Source organism: Desmodus rotundus, chromosome 12 (assembly GCF_022682495.2).
Source record: "Desmodus rotundus isolate HL8 chromosome 12, HLdesRot8A.1, whole genome shotgun sequence".
Lineage (NCBI taxonomy): Eukaryota > Metazoa > Chordata > Mammalia > Chiroptera > Phyllostomidae > Desmodus > Desmodus rotundus.
The window spans coordinates 39241877-39264408 of record NC_071398.1 but is presented as its reverse complement, the minus strand read 5'-3'; the positions used below and the strand labels follow the sequence as shown (position 1 = coordinate 39264408).

At 49.2% G+C, this 22532-nt stretch overlaps 1 protein-coding gene and 1 long non-coding RNA gene across 2 annotated transcripts; one reads left to right on the top strand and one right to left on the bottom strand.

Moving 5' to 3' along the window:
* The first annotated feature begins 424 nt into the window (after positions 1 to 424).
* LOC123478417 (uncharacterized) lies at positions 425 to 14436 on the top strand. Its single transcript, XR_006653619.3, has 3 exons — positions 425 to 492; positions 577 to 640; positions 14319 to 14436. It is a non-coding gene; the product is annotated as an uncharacterized lncRNA (long non-coding RNA).
* Positions 10096 to 20660, bottom strand: CYP2S1 (cytochrome P450 family 2 subfamily S member 1). The gene is made up of 9 exons (XM_024577705.2): positions 20253 to 20660; positions 18983 to 19148; positions 16874 to 17023; positions 16309 to 16469; positions 15981 to 16160; positions 14346 to 14487; positions 13077 to 13264; positions 11419 to 11560; positions 10096 to 11330 (listed from the first exon to the last, which is right to left on the bottom strand). Exons 1-9 carry the CDS (start codon positions 20430 to 20432, stop codon positions 11149 to 11151), a joined length of 1491 nt encoding a protein of 496 aa, XP_024433473.1. The 5' UTR covers positions 20433 to 20660; the 3' UTR covers positions 10096 to 11148.
* Between the last annotated feature and the right edge of the window lie 1872 nt (positions 20661 to 22532).

Here is a 22532-nt window from a genome sequence, read left to right as displayed (position 1 = left end):
GTCCCTACAGCTCCTCACAAAGTCCTGTCCTTTCAGCCTCCTCGTGTCTCTCCCACCTGCCCTTCTCCTGTCCCAGAGTCCAGCCCCATCCGTTCCCGCCCTGCCCTCCTCCCTGGCCTGCATGCCTCCACTCCTGCTCCCTCCAAACCATGTTCCATCCGGAAGGATGTCTCTGAAATTCACATCTGACCCTGTCCCTCCCCTGCTTGACCTTAACTCTTTTTTAAAAATTAATTATTTGTTTTATTCATTCATTCATTCATTTATCTATCTAAAGAATGAGGGGAAGGGAGGGAGAGAAATATTGATGTGCAGGAGATACACCAATCCAATCACTTGCCTCTCATGCGCCCCCAACTGGGGACTGGCCCAAAACCCAGCCATGTGCCCTGACCAGGAATTGAACCGGTGACTCTTTGGTTTGCAGGCTGGCACTCAGTCCATTGAGCCACACCAGCCAGGGCTTGACCTTAGCTCTTCATCGCCCTCGAGGTGAGCTCCTAGCTTTCTAGCCTGGCACTGGGGGACTCTTCACCAGCAGCTTCCCTGAGCTGTCTCATTTGTGTCCCATTTCAGTGATGGCGTCCATCCTGCCACCCAAACCTGACCCTCAGGGTCCTCTGGGATCCCTCACCCAACAGTAAGTTACCTAGTCCTGTGGAGGACTCAGCTTCACAAACCTCTCTTCCTCCTGACCTGCCTCCCCGCCACAACCTCGCCCTGGTCCTGCCCTGTTCTCTGCCCTGGGAGCCCGCTCTGGTCTCCTCCCCCATCTTCCAGCCTCCACCCACCCTTCCTTTAACCTGCTCACATCAAGATGAATGTTTCTCAATCCCAAATCACCCTTTCCCTCCTTTGCCCCAAACCTTTCAAGATAAAACCCCAGACAGACAGCTTGCCTCATGTCCCCTCATGTCCACTTAGCCCTCCCCTCCCTGTCCCCAGGCTTCTTTCCCTCTCTAGCAAGCCTGTGGATAAGGGGGAACAGCTGTGTATTCACTGGTGTGACTGTATGTCTCACCTCCGTTTCTTCTCCCTGGGCTCTGGGAGGGCAGGGACTCGTCTATCTTGGTCACCATTGCCTTCCCACTACCTTATAAAAGGCCTGCTTCAAGCAGCCAATTAATTATTGTGGCATTTGGGGGGGTGCAAATATGTGTAAAGGTCTACCCCTTTGTTTAAATGTGTTAGGGAGGCCTACGTATCCAGGGCTCATGGACCTGGCTCTGAGCATGGCCAGCGTGGTCCGTATTTGTTCACCGAAGAACAAAGGGCTAGCAATCCTGCTGCCCTTTGCCCCCACCTGTTGCACATGCCTCAGCCCAGTCTCGACGTCCCCTCTCTGTGGCATCATGGCCTGGCCTTTCCTGGTCTAATCTAGGTCCTGTTAGTTACTCCCAACATTCTCATCTTCTTTAGCAGCATTCGTGGTTTGTCATGACACAGTAGTCCTCCCTTATCTGTGATTTCACTTTCTGTGTTTCCGTTACCCATGGTCACTTGTGGCCCAAAAATATTAAATGAAAAATTCCAGAGATAAACAATTAATAAGTTTTAAATTGCACGCTCTTCTGGGTAGAGTGATGAAATCTTGTGCGGTCACTGGGCCATGAATCATCCCTTTGTCTAGTGTATCCATGCCCGTGTGTACTCCCCACCCATTAGTCACTTAATAGCCATGGGTTATCAGCTCCGTTATTGAGAAAAAGGAAGACAGAGAGGGAGAGATCGGAGAGAGATGGAATATTCACATAACTTTTATTACAGTATATGTAATAATTGCTCTATTTCACTATTAATTGTTATTAGTCTCTTGCTGTGCCTGATTTATAAACTTTATCATAGGTATAGATGAGGGGGCACCCATAAAAACCCAAAATTATCTTTTGGAGGGTGGGCCCCTTGTAGTACAGGCTTCCCCCACTGGGTGAGTGTTCTAGGAACACATCTGTGCCAATGCACCAGCTGGTGTTGTTGTGAGAGGCTGCGTTTGGCTTCAGTGAATTTTTTTTGAAGACTCTATCAACTCATTTGCCCATTTCACAATAGGTGAATTACAAGCGCACCTGCCCACATTGCACTGAACGTTCAGCAGTTTTGGACCCAAAATGGCACGACCCTCAAGCCTCACCCCCCCTTATTCACCTGATCTCTTCCCAAGTGACTTTTTTTGTTCCCTGGATGAAAAAAATCCTCATAGGGAAATGTTTTGCAGATGTGGAAGAGGTGAAACAAAAACAGCAGGGGTGCCAAAAGGCATCAAAATCAATGAGTTCAAACGCAGTTTTGGGCAGTGGAAAAACTGTCTTGATAGGTGCATTGCATCAAATGGAGAGTACTTTGAAGGGGACTGAAGTTTAAACATGTAAGAATAAACACACAATTTTTTATAAATACATTCTGGGATTTTGGGCGTGTCCCCCCTGTATGTAGAGGGAAAAGCACAGTATATATAGGATTCAGTACTACTGACAGTTTTGGGCACTGTTGGAGGGTCTTGGAACGTATCCGCTGTGGATAAGGGGGGACAGCTGTGTATTCACTGGTGTGAGTGTGTGTCTCACCTCTGTCTCTTCTCCCTGGGCTCTGGGAGGTCAGGAACTTGTCTATCTTGGTCACCATTGCCTTCCCACTACCTTATAACAGGCCTGCCGTAAGCAGCCAATTCATTATTGTGGCATTGGGGGTGGTGGTGCAAATATGTGTAAAGGTCTACCCCCTTGTCTGAGTGTGTTAGGGGGGCTCATGGACCTGGCCCTGAGCATGGCCAGCGTGATCTGTGTTTCTTCACTCAAATACTATTTGCTGAGCACTCACGATGTGCTTGCAATTTACTTTCTAATGCGTTTAAAAAATGAGATGGACAGGTAGATAGAAATGTTCCCTGTGCCAGGGGTTGGGGATTCCACAGTGAGCAAGACAAGTCTCCGCCCCCATGGGGCTCCTATCTCAAGGGGAAGAAAGACCACCGCCAGATAAGCACTTTCCAGGATGCAACACGGGCACTGAGGAAAGCGGGGGAGGGGAGAGCAAAGGGTGGGAGTGCCATTTTAGAGAGGGCGGCCAGGGAAGGCCTCCCTGAGGTTATGATCAAGATCTGAGGTGACTTAGCTAGTGAGTCGTGGAAGGAAGGTCTTTCCAGGCAGAGGGAGCCAACAGGGCAAGGTTAGACCCATGTGGCTGGAATGAATGGGGGTCAGAGAGAAGGTAAGGTCAGGGAGGACCTTGGCCCGGTGAGAACTTTGGCTATTTTGATTATGACATGACCTGCTGGGGGACTGTTTCTCTTCCCACCCCTGGAGTTATTGAGATATAATTGACAAATAAAATGGTATAACTTTGGCTCTGGCTGGTGTGGCTCAGTGGATTGAGCACTGGCCTGTGAATCAAAGGGTCATCAGTTTGATTCCCAGTCAGGGCACATGCCTGAGTTGCTGGCTAGGTCCCCAGTAGGGGGCACACGAGAGGCAACCACACATTGATGTTTCCCTCTTTCTTCCCTCCCTTCCCCTCTCTAAAAAAAGAAATTAATTAATTAAATTTAAAAAACCCTTTAAAAAATTTAAGGTGTACAACACGAGGATTTAATACACATATCTATTGTGAAATGATTACCACAATCAAGTTAGTTTGCACATCCATCACCTCACACAGTTCCCGTTTTTTGGGGGTGAGAGCATTTAAGATCTACTGTTAGTAAAATTTAAGTATGCAATATGGTTTTATTATCGTACCTGTAATCACCAGGTTGTACATCGGATCCCCAGTACTTCCTCATTTTATACCTGAAAGTGTATACCCTTGACCGACATCTGCCCCTGGCAACAGCCATTCTGCTTCCTGCTTCTTTTAAATTAATTAACTAATTAATTAATTATGGAAATATAATTGACATATAACATTATATTAATTTTAGGTGATAACATAGCAATTCAATGCTTGTATATATTGATAAATGATTACCACAATACGTGCAGGTAACATACATCACTGTACATAATTACAAAATTTTTGTTGCTTGTTATCTACTCTCCTAGCAACTTTCAGCCACAATGCTGTACATTACATCTGTCTCCTTTTTAGATTCCGCATATAAGTGAGATCATATGGTATTTGGCTTTCTCTAGCTGACTTATTTCACTTAGCATAATGCTCTCCAGTTCCATCCATGTTGTCACAAGTGGCAGGATTTCTTTTTTTTTTTTTTTAAATATTTTATTTATTTATTTTTAAAGAAAAGGGAAGGGAAGGAGAAAGAAAGGGAGAGAAACATCAGTGTGTGGTTGCCTCCCATGCACACCCCACTGGGGACCTGGCCCACAACTGAGGAATGTGCCCTGACTGGGAATTGAACCTGTAACTCTTTGGTTCTCAGGCCGGCACTCAATCCACTGAGCCACACCAGCCAGGGCAGGATTTCCCTTTTTATGGTTGAATAACATTCCATTTTATACCGTATTTTTTTGGACTATGAGATGGATCATAAGACACACCTATGTCTTAGAGGAGAAAAATAGGAAAAAAATTTTTGAAGCAAAAAATGCATACAGACAGTTGACTCTCAAACAACACAGTTTGAACCATGTGGGCTCACTTACAGGCTGATTTTTTTTTTCAATAAATACTGTAAAGGTACTTTCTTTTCCTCATGATTTCCTTCGTAACATTTTATCTTAACATAAATAACATTTATTTTAAGAATACAGTATTGAATATGTATAACATACAAAATACATGTTAACCGAGTGTTCATGTTATCGGTAAGGTTTCTGATCAACTGTAGGCTATTAGCAGTTACGCTTTCGGGGAGTCAATAGTTGTAGGAGGATTTTCACCTGCATGGGCGGAGGTTGGCGCACTGAAAACCTCGTGCTTGTTCAAGGGTCAACCGCGTGTCGCCTCTTCTTTATCCATGCAGCTGCTGAGGACACTTATGTTGCTTCCATGTCCTGGCTATCGTAAATACAGCTGCCATGAACAGGGGCTGCAGACATCTCTTTGAGATACTGATTTCTTTTCCTCTACGTAGATATCCAAAAGTAAAATTGCTGGGTCATATTGTAATTCTATATTTAATTTTTTTGAAGAATTCCACACTGTTTTTTTATAGTGGCTGTACCCATTTATATCCCTACCAACAGAACACCAGGCTTCCCCACTGGGTGGCTCTGAGCAGGACAAGACGTGATGTGATTTGATTTTAAAGGGTGAGTAAATGAAAGGTTGACTGGAAACTTTCTAGCAGAGAGATCAGGACCTGGACGCCCTGTGTGGGACCATTGTTTATTGTGCAGTGATGCTCCAAGAGGGGCCAGCACCTCCAAGTGAGGAGCTGTTGCCGGAATGAGTCTGAATCTGACCTAATTCCCAGTTTATAAGGAATCCCTGGGCGTGGAAGGATATCTCGAGTGGCACCACAAAGCTGCCGTTGGCCAAATCCAAGATGTGAAAAGTTGTACAGGGCAAAGGACCCAGTTCCTTCAAGAAATAAGGCGCACAAAAGGTTAGGGAATGGTTGAAGATTTAAAAGACCTAAGATGCTCTGGCTGGTGTGTGGCTCAGAGGATGGAGCGCCAGCCTGTGAACCGAAATGTCGCTGCTTTGATTCCCAATCAGGACACATGCATGGGTTTCAGGCCAGCTCCCCAGCTGCGGGCCTGCGAGAGGCAACTGATGGGCGTGTCTCTTGCACATCGATGTTTCTCTTTCTCCCTCCCTTCTCCTCTCTCTAAATATAAATAAATAACATCTTAAAAAAAAAAGGACCTAAAATGGTTTGAACGGAGGCACTGTGTGGTGAGGCTTGGGGTCCTTGTCTGAACAAACCCATTGTAGATCACACCTACGAGACTGTCAGGGCCACATGACCCCTGACCCTGCAGAATGGCTCCTTGTGGTAGGCGTGAAAATGGGCATTGGGGCTGTGACCTTCTAAAAAGCATATTTCAAAAGGGGAGTTATTGTTTTAAAAAGCTAAGAGTCTTCTGTTGTGGGTGATGAAAATTTGGGGTATAGATACATCGTGAATGTATTTGGTGCCACTGAACTGAACTCTTAGGGTTAAAATGATACATATTGGTATGCATATTTTATCACACACACAAAAACTGAAGATGACACTAATTCTAATACTTTAATTTGGGGCCCAATTATTCTTTATTGTTTAATCCATTTGAGTTTATATTTTCTTTTGCTTGTGATTGAAATTATCCTAACACATGTCGCCTTTCACATTGACGCGGTGCAAGGCCCACCCTTCCTTAGAGAAATGAGTTTGCTGGTATTGCTGATCCCATGTTTCTCTGAGTGTGAATTTTAAGTGCAAAGGAAGGAAAATTGTTGTCTTAATTTAGAAGAAGAAAACCTTAAACATCAGTCATTCCTTTTCACATCACACTGTTGACATAAGAAACGTCCAAACCTGTAGAGAGAGAATTTTTATGAGTTTATTTGAGCCAACTGACGGAAATTGCCAGGGAACAAAATCTCAACAGATTGAGAAAAGCTCCAGAGAATGGCAGTTTTGCAGCTTATTTTATACCTTAGAATCAGAGGAGGAGGAGATGTAGGGAGGGATACAGGAAGTCCATTGGTGGTAGATTTAGGGGGTGGGAGAAAGCAAATCGAGGATGGCAGGTTGGGGTGGGGGGAATTTCTGGGCCTGGGTGGGACACACACTTCTTTCTCAGGATAGTTAACATTACAGCGCATAGAGATGGTATGTGGGAGAACAAGATAACAACAAGGGACTCTGTGGTTTCTGCTCTGGTGCCTCCAATGTGCCCTGAGGGTCTGGCAAAGCTGATCACATGATATTTCAAAGGTATGTTATCTCAGATGCAAAAAAAGAATAGATAGGCTCACTTATGGTAAAGACTGACCTTTGTCAATAAGACTATGGGCTGGCAGTGACCTCCCATGACCTGGGTTTTTTAAAAAGTATATAATCTTTATCATATTTTCTCCATTATCATTTAGTCCCCTTATACCTGCCTCCCCCCAGCAATCACCACACTGTTGTCCATGTCCATGAGTCCTTTTTCCTTTTTGCTCAGTCCCTCCACCCCCTTCCCTCACCCCCACTAGCTGTCATCTGCTGTCTATGAATCTGTCTCAGTTTTGCTTGTTAGTTCAGTTTGTTTGTTGGATTCCACATATGAGTGAGGTCATATGGTATTTGTCTCTCTCTGACTGGCTTATTTCACTTAGCCTAATGTTCCCCAGGCCCATACATACTGTTACAAAGGGTAAAATTTTCTTCTTTTTTATGGCCGAGTAGAATTCCATTGTGTAAATGTCCCATAGTTGTTTATCCACTCAGCTATTGATGGACACTTGGGCTGCTTCCATATCTTGGTGATTGTAAATAATGCTGCAGTGAACAGAGGGGTGCTTATGTTCTTTTGAGTTAGTGTTTTGGGTCCTTCGGATATATTCCCAGAAGTGGGATAGCTGGGTCAAAAGACAGATCCATTTTTAATTTTTTGAGGTACCTCCCTACTGCTTTCCACAGTGGCTGCACCAGTCTGCATTCCCACCAACAGAGTATAAGGGTTCCCCTTTCTCCACATCCTCGCTAGCTCTTGTTTTTTGACTTATTAATTCTAACCATTCTAACAGGTATGAGGTGATATCTCATCATGGTTTTTATTTACATTTCTCTGATGATTAGTGACGATGAGCATCTTTTCATATGTCTATTGGCCATCTGTGTGTCCTCTTTGGAGAAGCGTCTATTCAGGTCCTCTGCCTATTTTTTAAATGAGTTATTTGGGTTTTTTTGGTGTTGAGTTTTGTAAAGTGCTTTGTAAATTTTGGATAGTAGCCCCTTACTGATGTATTGGTGAATATGTTCTCACATTCTGTGGGTTGTTTTTATTTTGTTGATTTCCTTTGCTGTGCAAAAACGTTTTAATTTGATGAAGTCCCATTTGTTTATTTTTTCTTTTGTTTCCCTGGCCTGGGGAGATATATTTGATAAAAAATTTCTACGAGCAATGTCCAAGATTTTGCTGCCTGAGTTTTCTTCTAGGATTTTTATGGTTTTCGGTCTAACATTTAAGTCTTTGATCCATTTTGAATTTATTGTTGTGTGTGGCATAAGAAGGTGGCCTGGTTCATTTTTCTGCACGTATCTGTCCAATTTTCCCAACACTGTTTATTGAATAAACTATCTTTAGCCCATTGTATGTGCTTGCTTGCTCTGTCAAATATTAATTGACTACAATGGTGCGGGTTTATTTCTGGGCTCTCTATTCTGTTCCATTGATCTATGTGTCTGTTTTTATGCCAGTACCAGGCTGTTTTGATTACTGTGGCCTTGTAGTATAGTTTGATATTAGGCAGCAGGATTCCTCCAACTTTGTTCTTCTTTATCAGGATCTTTGTTGCTACACAGGGCTTTTATGGTTGCATATAAATTTTTGAAACATTTGTTCTAGCTCTGTGAAATAAACATGACCCGCTTTTAGTTAGGAATCTTTATGTTCTGGCCATCCTAAGTGGCTACTTTCCATCTGAGTGTACAAGGCCTGTCATGTGGGCCTCCCCTGAACTCGTCAGGTTTAGTATGTGGCCCCTTTTGTGTCCCTAATGCTGACGTATATGAAAAGAAAAAAAATAGTAATAGTAAATCCAAGAACTTAGATTGTATTTTCTTACTTTTAAGTCCCAGAATTTTTCACATTTATTTTTTGAAATATTAAAAAAATATTTTGTTTACTTATTTTTAGACAGTGGGAAAGGGAGGGAGAAAGAGAGGGAGGGAAACATCAATGTGTGGTTGTCTCCTGTGCAACCCAGGCATGTGCCCTAGACTGGGAATCGACCTGGCAACCCCTTGGTTCGCAGACCGGCAATCAATCCACTGAGGCACACCAGCCAGGGCTATTTTTTGACATTTTTAAGTCTTTCACATGCTGTAATGTTTTCACACGCCCCAGCTGGGGACTGAACCTGCAACCTAGGCATGTGCCCTGACTGGGAATGGAACTGGTGACCTTTCACTTTGCAAGAAGGTACCTAATCAACTGAGCTGCACATTCAGGGCTTAACAGTTCTTTATCTTCATGGACATTCGCTCCCTGGGACACAGTGGCTCATGTACCATCTCGACTGCTGGCAGGCCCTCTGGGGCACAACGGTCAAATTTCTCGTCAGCTTCCTGGAGTCATGTAGGTCACATGTTCCAGTTCCTGAAACAACAGCTTCCCAGGTGCATCAATCACTTAAGTATAATTAAAGATAAAATTATCAATTCCTGAGTTCCCTTATCAATAACATCATGGAAAATTAAAGAAAAAACTTCAATGATGCACGCATTGCTGAAGCATTCAGGGGCAGATAAACTGACGCCTGCAAGTGTCTTTGAAACTCCTGGAGAAGTGAGCTGGGTGGACAGGTGGACAGAAATGTGCTAAAGCAAACTGAACCCACTGGCACACGGGGTTCCCAAACAATTCCCTCATGTTGCTGCACGTTTGAAAGTTGTCCTTAAACATGGGGGGAGGGATGCTTTTTACTCTCAGAAATGCACATTCAGTTATTTTCTGGGGTTTGCTTTAGAACAATTGTAGAAGAGTGATAGGTGAAATAGAACTAGGAGAAAGGGGAATCGATGAAATGAAAATAGCAGGACGTTAAGGGTTACTAAATGAGGCTGGTGACTGAACTAGTCTATTTTTGAGTTTGAAAATTGTCTTACTAGATAATTAACAAAAAACACGGTGCTTCTGGTTTCTTTTCTGAGAGAAGGCAGGAGAAAAAGGGTGAGAGAGGCAGGAGTGGGGTTAGGATTTGTGTTTCAGCATCTGCTTTTGGATTGGGAGAGTTCGGGCTTCACTTTCTGGCTTTCCCTGGCCGAGGGCCCCCCTCCAGGTCAGCAGTTCGGCTGCTACCTTCTCCCTGCCACCCCTCCCCTTCCCAGCCCCACCGGAAGTGAGTGCAGGACAGGCCCCTCCCCCCACATCTGGTACTGATGTCAACAGCTAGGGTGGGTGGGGGCCATGTTTTTCAGCTCCCGCCCAGCCTCCAGGGAGGGGTGGGCCCCCATCCCCACTCCTTACTCACAATATCAGACACTGTCACACACACACATCAGGCACAGCCATGGGCCTGGACCAGAGGCCAGAAACAAACTTTTATTGCAAAACAGGGACCTTCGATCCATAACGCCAAGGGACCTGTCCTCTTCCCTGACACGGGGAGTTGGAACCTAGCCCCTACTTGGTCGTCTAGCCCTCTTCCCTAAGTCAGATTGAGACAGTGGGTTGCTGTGTGTGTTGAGGGGGCAGAGGAGACTTTTGATGTGGTTGTGCAGGCTGCAGTGTGTACGGCGGGGATCCTCTGGTCTAAGAATCCTTGTGTGTCCTAGTTTACTTGGTTCCCAGGCCTGTGTTTACAACTGCACAATGGGGGCGTATCCATATTTGGAAGAATTTGGGCATCAGGGTGCTTGGAGAGGGGTGTCCTTGAAGGCTGAAGGTGTGGAGGAGGCTGGGCTTGGACTCTGAGTGGGAAGATATTCAGGGGTCAGGACCAGGTCCCGTGTGAGCTGGCTGTGTTGTTCAGTGCTTGGGGGAGTATGGCTGGTGATGGCCATGTGCCTGGACAGTGGTGTGGTCCCTGGAGGGCTCAGGACAGTCTCTCTGTGAGGTGACGTGACCCAGGAAGGTGCGTGCTCTTTGCACCAGGCTCCCAGAGACAATGGCACTGGTAAGTCTGAGAGTGAAGAGGGTGTGTGACCCATGAACATGATGGCTGTTGCAGGGGCAGCTGAACTCCCACACGTGGGTTGTGAGTCCAGGGGAGTTATGTTGTGCGCAAGTTGCTGGGTTATCTGGGCGTGTGATTCCAGACAGACTAAATTTATGACTGTAGAGAGCTTGTGTGGCTGAGTTGCCTCATGGCTGTGTATGGGTGTGTGGTTGTGTGTCTCAACAGCTGTGTGGCCAGTGAGTGTGGCCCTGTGGACAAATAGGCTGAACATCTGTGTGACTGACCCTAGAAAACAACTACAGGTGTGTGAATGTGGTTTCCTGTGGTGTAGACTTGTGGCTGTGGACACAGCCCTGTCCATGCCCATGGTCAGGGCCACTACCTCCTGATGCCCCTCCTTCATTTGGTCTACATGATGGGGTGGGGCGGAGGTTAGTAGGGCCGAACTTGCAGCTGGAAGGGTGGAGGGATGTTGAAAAGGCCACTGACAGATGGCCGGAGGCTCAGGGCACTGGGCGGACATGGGCTCTCCAGGGAGAAGGCCTGCAGGATGGCGGTGAGAAGGAGGAACAACTCCGCTCGAGCCAGGCCCTCCCCGAGGCAGACACGCTTACCTGGAGGGAAGAGGATTATAGGGCTGGGCCAGCCCTCCTCACACCAGCAGTGGGTCAGCAGGTGGGCAGGGACGGGCCCAGCAGTTACCTAAGGAGAAGGGCAGGAATGCCTCTCCCTTCTTGAACCTTCCATCTGCATCCAGAAATCGTCCTGGGTTAAACTCCTCAGGCTGCTCGAAAATGCTGGGGTCATGCAGGACAGAGCCCAGGAGGGGGAAGACCTCAGTGCCCTGTGGGGAAATCGTAACAGAACTATAAATATGCTTCACCGCCCAGGTCCCCAGGGCAGTGCACAAGGGTCTGTAATAGCATCAACATGTACAGGCTACTTAGGGGCCAAGCAGTTTATTATGCATTTTGTGTATAATGTGTACTAGGTACACGTCTTCCACTTACTCAAATACATGGTAAACTCACTAAATTATTTTAATAAGCCTAGGAAATGGTTACTAATATGGTCCTCATTTTAAAGATGGGAAAACTGAGGCTCAGCGACCTTAAGAAACTTTCCCAAGGCAACATTTAACATAGCAGAGGTTGTTACTTTTTACATTTTGTTTTCAAAATTTGAGGTATGCTGTGACTCAGCTGTGGCTGTCCTAAGTCACCTGGTGGCCCAGAGTCCAGCTTTTTGCTGTTCAGGTCATCCAGAGGTGAAGGCAAGAGTGGGCGGGCAAGGGCTATCCACAAAGACTGCCCCTGCCCAGGTTGGGAGAGAGCAGCAGCCCCTTCAGTTGAGATCAGTCATCATGTTCCCAGGACTGTGGTTGAGGGTGAAGGAAGGTGGAGAGTGCGGAGAGGGAGAGGGACCTCCATTGCTAGGGACTCTGGCTAACAGGCTCTGAGTTGGGGAGCTGGGAGGACTCCAGGAAAGTCAGGGTCATGTTGTTGCCGTTAAAGTAAGAGAAGGGCAGATAGCAGTGGTTAGGCCGGGCGAACATGGTAAGTCTCCTAACCTGTCAGGCCCTCAGTTTTCTCATCTGTAAAGTGGGCATGGGATTGCTCTGAAGATAAACACGGGCACAGAGCAGGTCCTCAGCCATCGGTGCCTGTTATTACTGTTGTTACCATCAGTAGCAGCTGTCACGCACAATCACTGCATTCACAAGTGTCCCTGCTGCTGCCTTGTGCCCTGGGCCCCCACCCCTGGTACCGAGCGCTGAGTTGGTGTTTTACAAGCATTGCCTCGTGCATCCCTTACAATCCTGGTTGATACTATTATCTTCCCCAGTTTAGAAGAGGGGTAGATGGAAGCTCAGAGTGGGAAGTGATTTCCCAAAGGTTCCAGCTGGAAGACTGGATTCTAACCACCATGGGTTTGCTTTTATGCTACAACGAAGTTCAAGGAGGGAGCAGTTTGTGAGAAGGTGCTCTGGGTTTCTGGGGAGACACCGCCCCCTGGTGGTACTGGCTCTGAGTTGCTCTCCAATCAAGGGTCGGGTGCTGAGGCGGGAAGAGAAAGTGTGTGTAGGAAAGGAGGAAGTGAAGGGACTGTGCGCGCTTGCAGCAGGTGTTGAGGGTGAAGGCCTCTGCTAGCCCTCAGTTCTCAAACTGACGTATGGGGAAGCTGAGGCTCAGAATCAAACAGTAAGAGAAATGTAGAGAGAGAGAGAGAGAGATGAAAGAAGAGGGCAGGTGATGCAGGGAAAGAAATCAAGATCCGCAAGAAGTCTTAAGAGACACAGATAGCAACAGATGCAGGCCCAGGCAGAGACACTGCTGGGCACGGCTATACCTCGGACCCACCTGGGGCAGGGTGTACCCTCGGAAGCAGGTGGTCTTCGTGAGAGCGCGGGGTATCCCCATGGGCACCAGTGCCAGCAGCCGCTGCGCCTCATGCAGAACCGCATCAGTGTATGGGAGGCGAGCTCGGTCACCCAGGCCTGGCGCCCGGCCAGCCCCCAGCTCTCTTGTCAGCTCCTCCCGCACACGCTCTGTCCCCAAGAAGAGGAGGATTACAAGTCAGAGGTGGGGTGGGGACCTCTGCTTGGAAGACCCATTTTCTTGAGCAGCTGTGGTTAGGGGTGAGGCTGGCAGAGAGGAAGAGCCCCCTAGTCCTTGCTGAGCTCGGGTGCCTCATATCCTGTGTGCTGGGCATTACACCTTTCCTCTCTTAACTCCCTCAGCAATCCTGTGAGATAGGTACTAGTAACTATCCGCATGTCCCAAATGAGGAAACTGAGGCCCAGAGAGCTGAGGCCACAGCTGACTCCATTCCACCAAGGCCACCAGACCCCAAGTCCCATATTCCAGGTCAGCCCACACCACTGGCTCGATGTACTTAACTTGCCTGACATGAGATGCTGGAGTTCCTTGGGGTTTATTACCAGCCCTGCGCTGTCCCACACCTTCTCAGCTTCAGTTCCTGCCCAGTTTGTTTTTATCTCTATCCTGACCTTCCTGGATGCCTCCTCAAAGATGGCTCCTGGCACGTCACACTCAAAGACTCCCAAACTGGCCGCAGTGTCTCTCCTGAAACAGCCTCTCATTCCTTCAGTCTCCATCTCAGGGGAGCCCCATGGTTCCCCAGCCCCCTGTCCAGAGCCCTGGGCCTGTCCCTGGATGCCTCCCACCCCATCATTCCCTACCACCTGCTTACTTGGCTGCTTGTTTTTTCCTCACAGCTTGACCCAGCCCTGTCGTCCCCCATCCACGCCCCTACCTGGCCTTCCCTCCTTGGGCAACCTGTCACCCCTTATAATCTACTACTTCATGGCAGCCCAAAGAATTTTTCTAAAATGCTAATTTGACCCTGCCCTCCCCTGCCTAACATCCTTCCATGGCTCCCTATTGCTCAGGATGAGGTGACAAGGACCTGAGACATCTCCTGCCTCATTTCTCACTATGCCTCACATGGCAACCAGCAGTCCCCCCACCTCTTGCTCCTCAGACACCGCAGATGCCAGGCTCATGGTCACCTCCAGCCTCTGGCTCAGACAGTCCATTCCCCTGAAATTCTTCCTCTCCAGCCCTCACTTCTGTTTCCAGGGCCTGGCCGGTGGAAAAGGCTCCTACCTTGGACCTGAGGGTATTTCAGCAGGAGCAGGAGGGTGTAGTGGACCGTGGCGCTGACCGTCACTGTCCCGGCAAACAGCAGGTAAATGACAGTCATCAGCAAGTTCTTGTCAGTGAATTCTGTGTTTGGATCTTGTTCCTCCTGGGAGAAATCGGGCAGAGGGGCTCAGAGAACACTATATGCAGGGAGCGGCCTGGCAAGTTCAAGCTTTGTCAAGGAGTTTAAATAAATGTTTGGGAAAGTCAGAAAGTGGACTCTTGATATTATTCTCTCTGGCTAAAGTATTTTTTAAAATGAAAGAGAATGGCCACCATAAACACACAAAATGACAAGTGTTGGTGAGGATGTGGGGAAATTGCAACCACCGCCACTGTTGATGAGGACGCATAATGGTGCAGCTGCTCTGGGAAAGTGTGGCAATTCCTCAAAAAGTTAAAATAGAATTACCATAATATCCAGCAATCCCATTTCTGGGCTTATGTCCAAAAGAACTGAAAGAAGGCTCTCAAAGAGATATTTGTACACTCGTATCCATAGGAGTGTTAGACACAGCAAGCTGAAGGTGGAAGCAACCCAAGTGCCTGTGGATGGATGAATGGGCGCACAAAGTACGGGCTACCCATACGATGGAATATGATTCAGCCTTAGAAAGAAAGAAAATCCATCACGTGCTACAACATAGATGAACCTCGAGGACATTATGCTACATGAAATAAACTAGTTAAAAAGGACAACTGCTGTGTGGTTGCCCTTTATGAGGTAGCTAGAATTGGCAAATTCATGAAGACAGAAAGTGGAAGGGTGCTTGCCCGGGGCCAGGGGAGGGGGGGTGGGGACTTGTTTTGAGAGTATAGAATTTCCATTTTGCCAGTTGGAGAGGGCACCGAGGATTGCTTGCACAGCAGTGTAAACACACTTAACACTATTGAACTGCACACTCAGAAATGGTTAAGTTGGTGAGTTTCATGTTATGTGTATTTTACTATAATTAATTTTTTTATTAAAAAAGATAAAAGAGGAAAGACATGGGGCCACAACAGTAAGAAAAAATCCTCTCTCGCCATGAACAAAGTGGCTGCGTTTATTCAAAGGATTTGGCCCTGAATATCTCCCATAATTCCAAAGTTCGTACAATCCAAAACTCATTATTTCCACAGGAGTCACCTTAATTGCTCATTTTCTCATATACTAAATTGTTCTTCTATAATTACCAAAACAGGCTTTATCAGTATAATTTGCTATTGCTAGGTTTCATAAGGAAATGATGGTAAGTCACAGAAATATCCCGTGTGGGTGGGGGGAGCAGGGGGTGGGGTGAAGCTGTGGTGTCATTGCCTGTGGCAGGTCACTGGGCACGGGGTTGAGGTTACAGCGAGGAGAGAGGGGAGAGATGCGAGAGATGCAGGCTCCGGGGAGGTCAGGGTGGGGAGAGGCAGAGAGAACAATGCACCAGAAAGAAGAGATAAGCACACTCGTGTGCAGACACAGATTCATGGAGATATGGGGAGAGAGAGAGAGGGAGAAAAAGAGAAAGGAAGAGGAATGGCCTGACAGATTCCCAGCCACACCAGGCGGGCAGGCAGCCAGGCCACCGGCCCCATCAGGAGCCCCCCTCAACCCCAGCCTTCCCCTACCTTTGCCATCTTCAGCAGAAAGGCATCCACAACATCGCATGCAGGGCCTGAGGTGTCCAGACTCCCCCGGTGCCGCTGCACCTGCTCAATGGCGAAGGCGGCCAAGGTGCCCACATGGCGGAGGAGCTGGGTGTGGGGGCCTGGAAGGGGCTGCAGGATCCAGGAGAACATCTCGTAGGCCTGTGGGGAGAAGGGCAGCTGTTCCCATGGGGGCCTGGCCCTGCACCAGGGCAAATGGGCAGGTGGATGGGGTGATCTGGGGGTTACTTGGAAGATGTAGGAGGGAGCCTTTGGGGCAGGTGGCTGGAGAGGGGTCGCATCTGCTTACCTGGCCCCATGGAGAGCTGATCCCCAGCAGGATGCCACCAGCGGCTTGGACCACAGCCTTGAACTCCTCATCCTCATAGGGGAAACGAAGGCCCAAGGTGAGGGAGCAAACGACATTGGAGGTGGCCTGAGCCAGCAGCAGGGAGGGGTCAAATGGCTGTCCTGTTGCAGATGGGGCAGGAAGTGTTGGGATGGAGTCAGAGAGGACTGACTCCGTGGGGGCCAGATGCAGCCACAAAGAGACAGGCCCAGAGAGAGAGACAGACACACAGAAACAGAGAAATGGACAAGGAAGAGAGAAAAAGACAGACAGGGAGACAGACAGACAAGGAAAGAGACAGAGACAAACTTACAGGAGAGAAAAGCAGTAGAGAGAGAAAAAAGAAGCAGAAAGTGATGTGACAATACCAGGGACAGAAGCCCTCAGGGAGACAGCAGTACAGAGACGGAGGTGAAGGAGGAGCTTGAGGTGGAGGTGAATAGGGCCCCCAGCGCAGGCATCGTGGGAGGGTCCTCCCACACCCACAGAGATCCCAGGGACCCTGGGCTGACCGTGCCCTGCTGACCTTCTGTTCCCTGGAAAGCCTCCACCAGACACCGGGCCTCTGCCTGGATCAGTTCTTCGCCTCTTTGCTTCCCCATGCCCAGATCCCGCAGAGCCAGTGTGGTGAATTTCCTCAGCTGCCTCCACCGCTCCCCATTGGAGAAGAAAACCCCTGCACAGAACGTGAAGTTCAAGGAGAAACTGGCTCCTCGCCTCATTCCCTAGGATCACCCCCTTCCTCCCAGCAAGGTGCCTTAAGGAAGTTCTTCAGGGACTGTCCTGAGTCTTATCTGCCTAGCCCAGCAATGAGGACTCAGAAGGTGCTTAATAAATACCTAATCTTGGGTCAGAGAGTGACATTCTCCTGAGGTATTGGTAAGTGGGATTATGCAGGCTCCTTCTGTTCTGTGATTAACCTGGGTAAGGGAAAAGTCCTTCCTTCCATTCATCTTTTCATTCTTCTTTTTTACCTACTTATACGTTAATCCTTCCTTTTTCTCCCTTCCTTCCATCATCTCAACATTTATGGAGCACTATTTGGTCCTAGCTATGCACCCACCCCAACATTTATGAAAGTACTACCAGGTCCCTCCCTCCCTCCATCCATCCATCCATCCATCCATGCATCCAACCATTTATGGAGAACTATTTGGATCCCTTGCCCATGTTGTTTGGAGGTTGAACAGCGAGGGAGGAGGATGGAGCTGCACTGCTCTCCTCCTTTCTCTGAGACTTGCTCTGGACAGACCCTTCCCTGCTGAACTCAGTATTCCCACCCGTAGAATGTTTCCTGGATGCCTCCCACTGAATGTCCCCTGCCCACATACCCCTCTACTGTGTCCCCAACTGGCCTCAGCAGCTCTCCTCCTCCCTATTCTCAGCCCACTATCCCCAACACCCTGTTCCACGACCTGGATTCTTCTCCCAACCACCCCCACTTCCAACTCCAGATCCCAGCCCTGGTCCAATTGCGTCGCCTCCCTGGGCTTCCACACAGAAACCCAGGGGATCCTTCTAACTCTGTGCCCTTTCCCTGCTTAAAATCTACTGCTCACCCCAAAAACCCAAAGCCCAAACACTCTGGTGTGACTCAGGCCCTGCTTGACTAGGCTCTGCCAGCTTCTTCAGCTTTATTAGTCATCCCACTACCACCCCACTGGCTTCTCTCACTTCTTCAAAGGTGTCAGGATCCCGCACCTCTAGGCCCGTGCTGTTCCCTCTGCCTGGATGCTCACCTCTCCTCACTGAACTAATTTCATTCATCCTTCACATTGCAACTCAAATGTCATCTCCTCTGAGAAGCCTTCCTAGATTCCTCCCATTCTCCCTCAACCCTGTACAGGTTCTGTGTCCTGCTCTCAAGGCTGTATCTCTCATTTTAGAATTGTCTCAGTCACCTCTGTGTCCCCAGCACCCCGTGCAGGGCCAGGTATAATGAAAACTTGTCAGTTGAATGAGTGAATGCTTCTTTTCACCTCCATGCTTTTGTACTTGCTGTCTCTCCTTGGAACACCCTTCCCACTCACCCTGTGAGTCTCAGCTCAGACACCCCGCCTTTCAGGAAGGATTTCTGGACATCCCCCAGCAAACATGTAGGGTCAGGAACCTCCTCCTACTCCTGGCTTCCCCCACCCTGGCCATGAGCCCTCTGCCAGTGACGCCCCCCACTTCCCCTTTCCTGACCTCTCTGTACTGTCACTGTCTGGTGACAAGTCTGTCTCTCCACTGGACAAGGCACTGTGGGGAGCCAGATGGGGCTGTTTAGTCACTGCTGTGCGGGGCTCTGGCTTTCAGTCTCAGCACAGGCAATAGTGCATTTCTACATTTTGTGTTTCCACATCAGTTAATGCCCAGTGCTTTGACAGCTCACCCCTTCCTCCCAGCCCTAGGGGTTTCTGCTGGACCAGCAGTAACATTACTGCACCTGGTGACTAGACTACTAAGCACTCGCTTTGTGCGAGGCCCAGTCCTCCTTTGATCTTCACTACAACCCAGTGTACAGGCACTGTTATCACCCCATTTTGTGGATGAGGGAACAGAGGCATGAAGCCAGCGTGAAGGTCACATACCAGTAAGTGGAAGCAGGCTCTGAGGGAAGGGGTGGCAGCCTCCAGCTCCACCCATCACTTACCATGGCCGTCAAAGGTCCGGTCCAGCGTCGCCAACATCCCCCGCCCACTGAACTCCTCAGCCTGACCTCCCAGGGCCTCCTGCACAGCCTGGTGCCCAACCAGGACCACCACACGCCGCCTGGGTCCCAGGTGCACGGTGAACACTGGTCCATACTTCTTACTCAGCTGGGGGCAGGAGGGAGAAGGGGGTGATGCCTCTTCCAGTCTGGATGTCTCCTTTGTGGCCCCTGTCACTGGATGAGCCACCCACCAGGAAGCACCCCCAGGTTCCCAGACTCCCTCCCCAATACTCTCTAGTCCCCATCCTCTTACCTCCTGCACAGCCCAAACTTCTGACCTCAGGACAACCCAGAGCCCACCCCTACCCTTCCAATTCTGACAGGTGGCAATAAAAGTGGGCAGCCACAGCTTTGGTCTCCCGTAATTTTTCAACTCCCCCACCCCCAAACTGGCCACCCTTTCCAATCATTGCTAAACCCTCAAATTCTGGAGCACAGACTGCAGAGCACCTGCCAGCCCTCCCCAAGACCCCCACCCCCTCACCATGTCCTGGAAATGCCCCAGACTCTTGCCAATGGGGAACCTCTGGTCTCTTCCCACTTGCTCATCCCACAAAAGTTGGGGCTGCTTCCCCTTCGCTGGGGCAGAAGGGCCTAGCTCCACCTACTCCTCCCCCACCCCCCACCCCCCCACTCCAAGATTCCCTGCAGACAGATTCCTGGAACCCTCCGGTCTCTGCCTCCACTCCCCTCTAGGGACAGCTTCCTTTTATTCTTCGCAGGTCCTGTGGGAAGCTCACCTGTATCTCCCCAGCTACCTCTCCCTCGGGACAAGCCCATCACCACCACACCTCCAGCTTCTCTCCTGCTTGACGACTCCCATCTCTCTCAGCTTTCCTCCCCTGCCCTCCCCACCTTCCCAGGATTCTGAGGGCTCTTCTGCCCTGGGACCCCTGCCACTGGATCCTGCTTCTCGGCTCTCACCCCACTCCAGGATTCCCGGGGAGAAGTCTCTGCTCCTCCTAGTCCTGCCCCCACCCCATCCTCTCTCCCCAGCTGTCCCCCACTCCAGACCCGGTCCTAGACCCCTGCTCCCGCCCCATCTAAGCACACCCAAAGCCCCTTTGCCCTGGGACCCCGAGCTTGCCTCCTCCTTAGGATACCCAAGGACCTCTCTGCCCGGCACTGCCGTTTCTCTCCCTGCAGTCTCCTATCTCTCTCCTGGACCTGGACCCCTGTCTCTAGCAAGGGCGTTCCCACAGCTCCTTACCCGCAAGAGCCCCGAGTACAGCTCCCCCGGCCGGAGCTGCAGGAGGTTCCCCAGCAGCGGCAGCGGCGCGGGCCCAGGGGGCAGGTGGCTTCCGGTCCTGGTCCGGGACAGCGCCAGCGGCAGCACAATCAGCAGCAGCAGCAGCACCAGCAGCAGCGCCCAGCTGCCAGTCGCCTCCATCGCGGCAGGTTGGTCCTTCCCCTGCTCCCAGGCGCTCCGCCTGGCTGGGACAGTCAGGGCAGCTCCCTTCCCAACGAAATCAGGTGGAGAGACTCAGGGCAGACAGCCCTTCGCCCTGCCTACGGGAAGGATTCTCTCCCCGCCGCCCGATTTCTTTCTTCTAGACCCTCGCCACCGCCTGGTGTTGGGGACACTCGTTCCAATGGTTTTCTCTCCAGTCACCCAGGTTCGGACGCGGGGGGGGGGGGGGGGGGGGGGGGCGGAGACAGGTCCTTGGGCCCGAAGTAGGGCGTGGGCAAACTGAAGGAACCTGGAAGCCGGAGACTTGGGCAGCCTCCAGAAGGCCACACCCCGAGCTTGGCGGTGACCAGCATGGCCCTCCCCAGCTCCCACCTCCCTCCTCGTTGCAATCCGGGTGCACGTTCACCTGTGCGTGCCTGCGTGGTGTCTTTGAGCCAATTTCCTCTTGCATCTGACATCTTCGCTACCAACTAGGAGGAGAAATTGACCTTTAACAATAAAGAATTTGAGGTTCAGAAAGGTAAATCGGTTGGTCCTGGGCCACATAGCTAACAAGCGACAGAGCTGGGATTTAAACTCAGGCCAGTCGGAATGATTGGTTGAATCATTCACTTACGTAGCAGTGTGAATACTGGGTAGGAAGATCCTGTCTGAGGCCAGACTACCTGAGTTCCCAGCCTGCTTCCTGTGCCTCTGTTAACTCTTGTAGAATAGAGATCGATATCAGGATTGTATGGATACGTGTGAGTACACAGTTTAAAACAGGGCCAGGTGAATATAGAACAAGTATCAAATAAATGTTATTTACCATTTTTCAACTGCTCGTTACTGAGGTCTAACTACAAACAAACCTTTGTTCTAGACGTGGGGATTCAGCCTTGAGTAACAGAGGGGTGGGCCTGCTCCCTCCCGGAACTCTTATCCACATGCAAATAAAGCAATACGCTGAGATAATTTCAGGCAGTACAAAGGCCTGCCAGGGGGATGGGCTTGTGGAAGAAGACCTGACAGAGTCCTAGTCCTTGCTGTTTGGTTCACAGCGGCCCGCCCAGCATCTGGAGCAGCGCCCAGCACACAGGAGGTGCTCAGTAATATCTCGTGCATCAGAGATTGCATGTAGGAGACAAGGTCAGTGAGGGCAGCAGGGACACCTTGCAGGGCCCTGGAAAATACTTTGCATTTTATGTCTAGTGCGAAATGAAGCAGATTATCAGCGTAAGAAATGTCCAGCCCTGGCTGGCATGGCTCAGTGGATCGAGTGCGGGCCCACAAACCAAAGGTTCGCCAGTTCAATTCCCAGTCAGGGCACATGCCTGGGTTGTGGGCCAGGTCCCCCCACCCCCTGGTGGAAGGCATGTGAGAGGCACCCACACATTGATGTTTCTCTCCCTCTCTATCTCCCTCCCTTCCCCTCTACCTAAAAATAAATTTAAAAATATTTTTAAACAATAAAGAAAAACACTGCTGTCCTAGGTAGGGAGATAGCCAGGAAAACCAGGACTAGATATTGGCTTTAAAATTCTAAAAAGGAAGAGGCAGAGTAGGTAAATTCTGTTTGGCTGACACTGCATCAGTAGTTCTCAATAATTTTAAGTCAAAGGATGAATAAAAAAATGAAACATTAGCTTGGGAGAAAGCTAGAAAAATTAGGATTCAATTCAGTTTGTGGGTGACAATTGGACATTGTGATTTCCATTGAAACACAATTTCTCTCCTGTCAGCATAAGAAACATTCAAACCTGTAGAGAATTTTTGGTGAGTTTATTTGAGCCAAACTCATGAGAATTGCCAGGAAGCAATATCTCAGTGGATTGAGAAACGCTCTGGACAATGGCAGTTTAGCTCCTTATTTTATACATTAGAATCAGAAGAGGAGCCATAAGGGGGTTACATGAAATCTACTGGTGATAGATTGGGGAGGCGGGAGAAAGCAAAGCAGGGTTGGGCAGGGGTGGGGGGGCACCTCTGGGATTGCATAAAAGGTAAAATGATAGACACATACTTCTTTTACACAGGTAGGGTAAGGGACAGTTAACACTCAACAATTAACCTGATAACAATAACAATGAGGGTTTTTGT

What these genes read in the sequence shown, in the direction of transcription:
- CYP2S1 (XM_024577705.2), bottom strand. Translation starts at nt 20,432, where the DNA reads ATGGAGGCGACTGGCAGCTGGGCGCTGCTGCTGGTGCTGCTGCTGCTG. An exon ending in TCAGCTCTCCATGGGGCCAG is followed by an intron (nt 16,161 to 16,308) that starts GTAAGCAGATGC and finishes TTCTCCCCACAG; the next exon opens with GCCTACGAGATGTTCTCCTG. An exon ending in GAGGGTACACCCTGCCCCAG is followed by an intron (nt 11,561 to 13,076) that starts GTGGGTCCGAGG and finishes ATTTCCCCACAG; the next exon opens with GGCACTGAGGTCTTCCCCCT.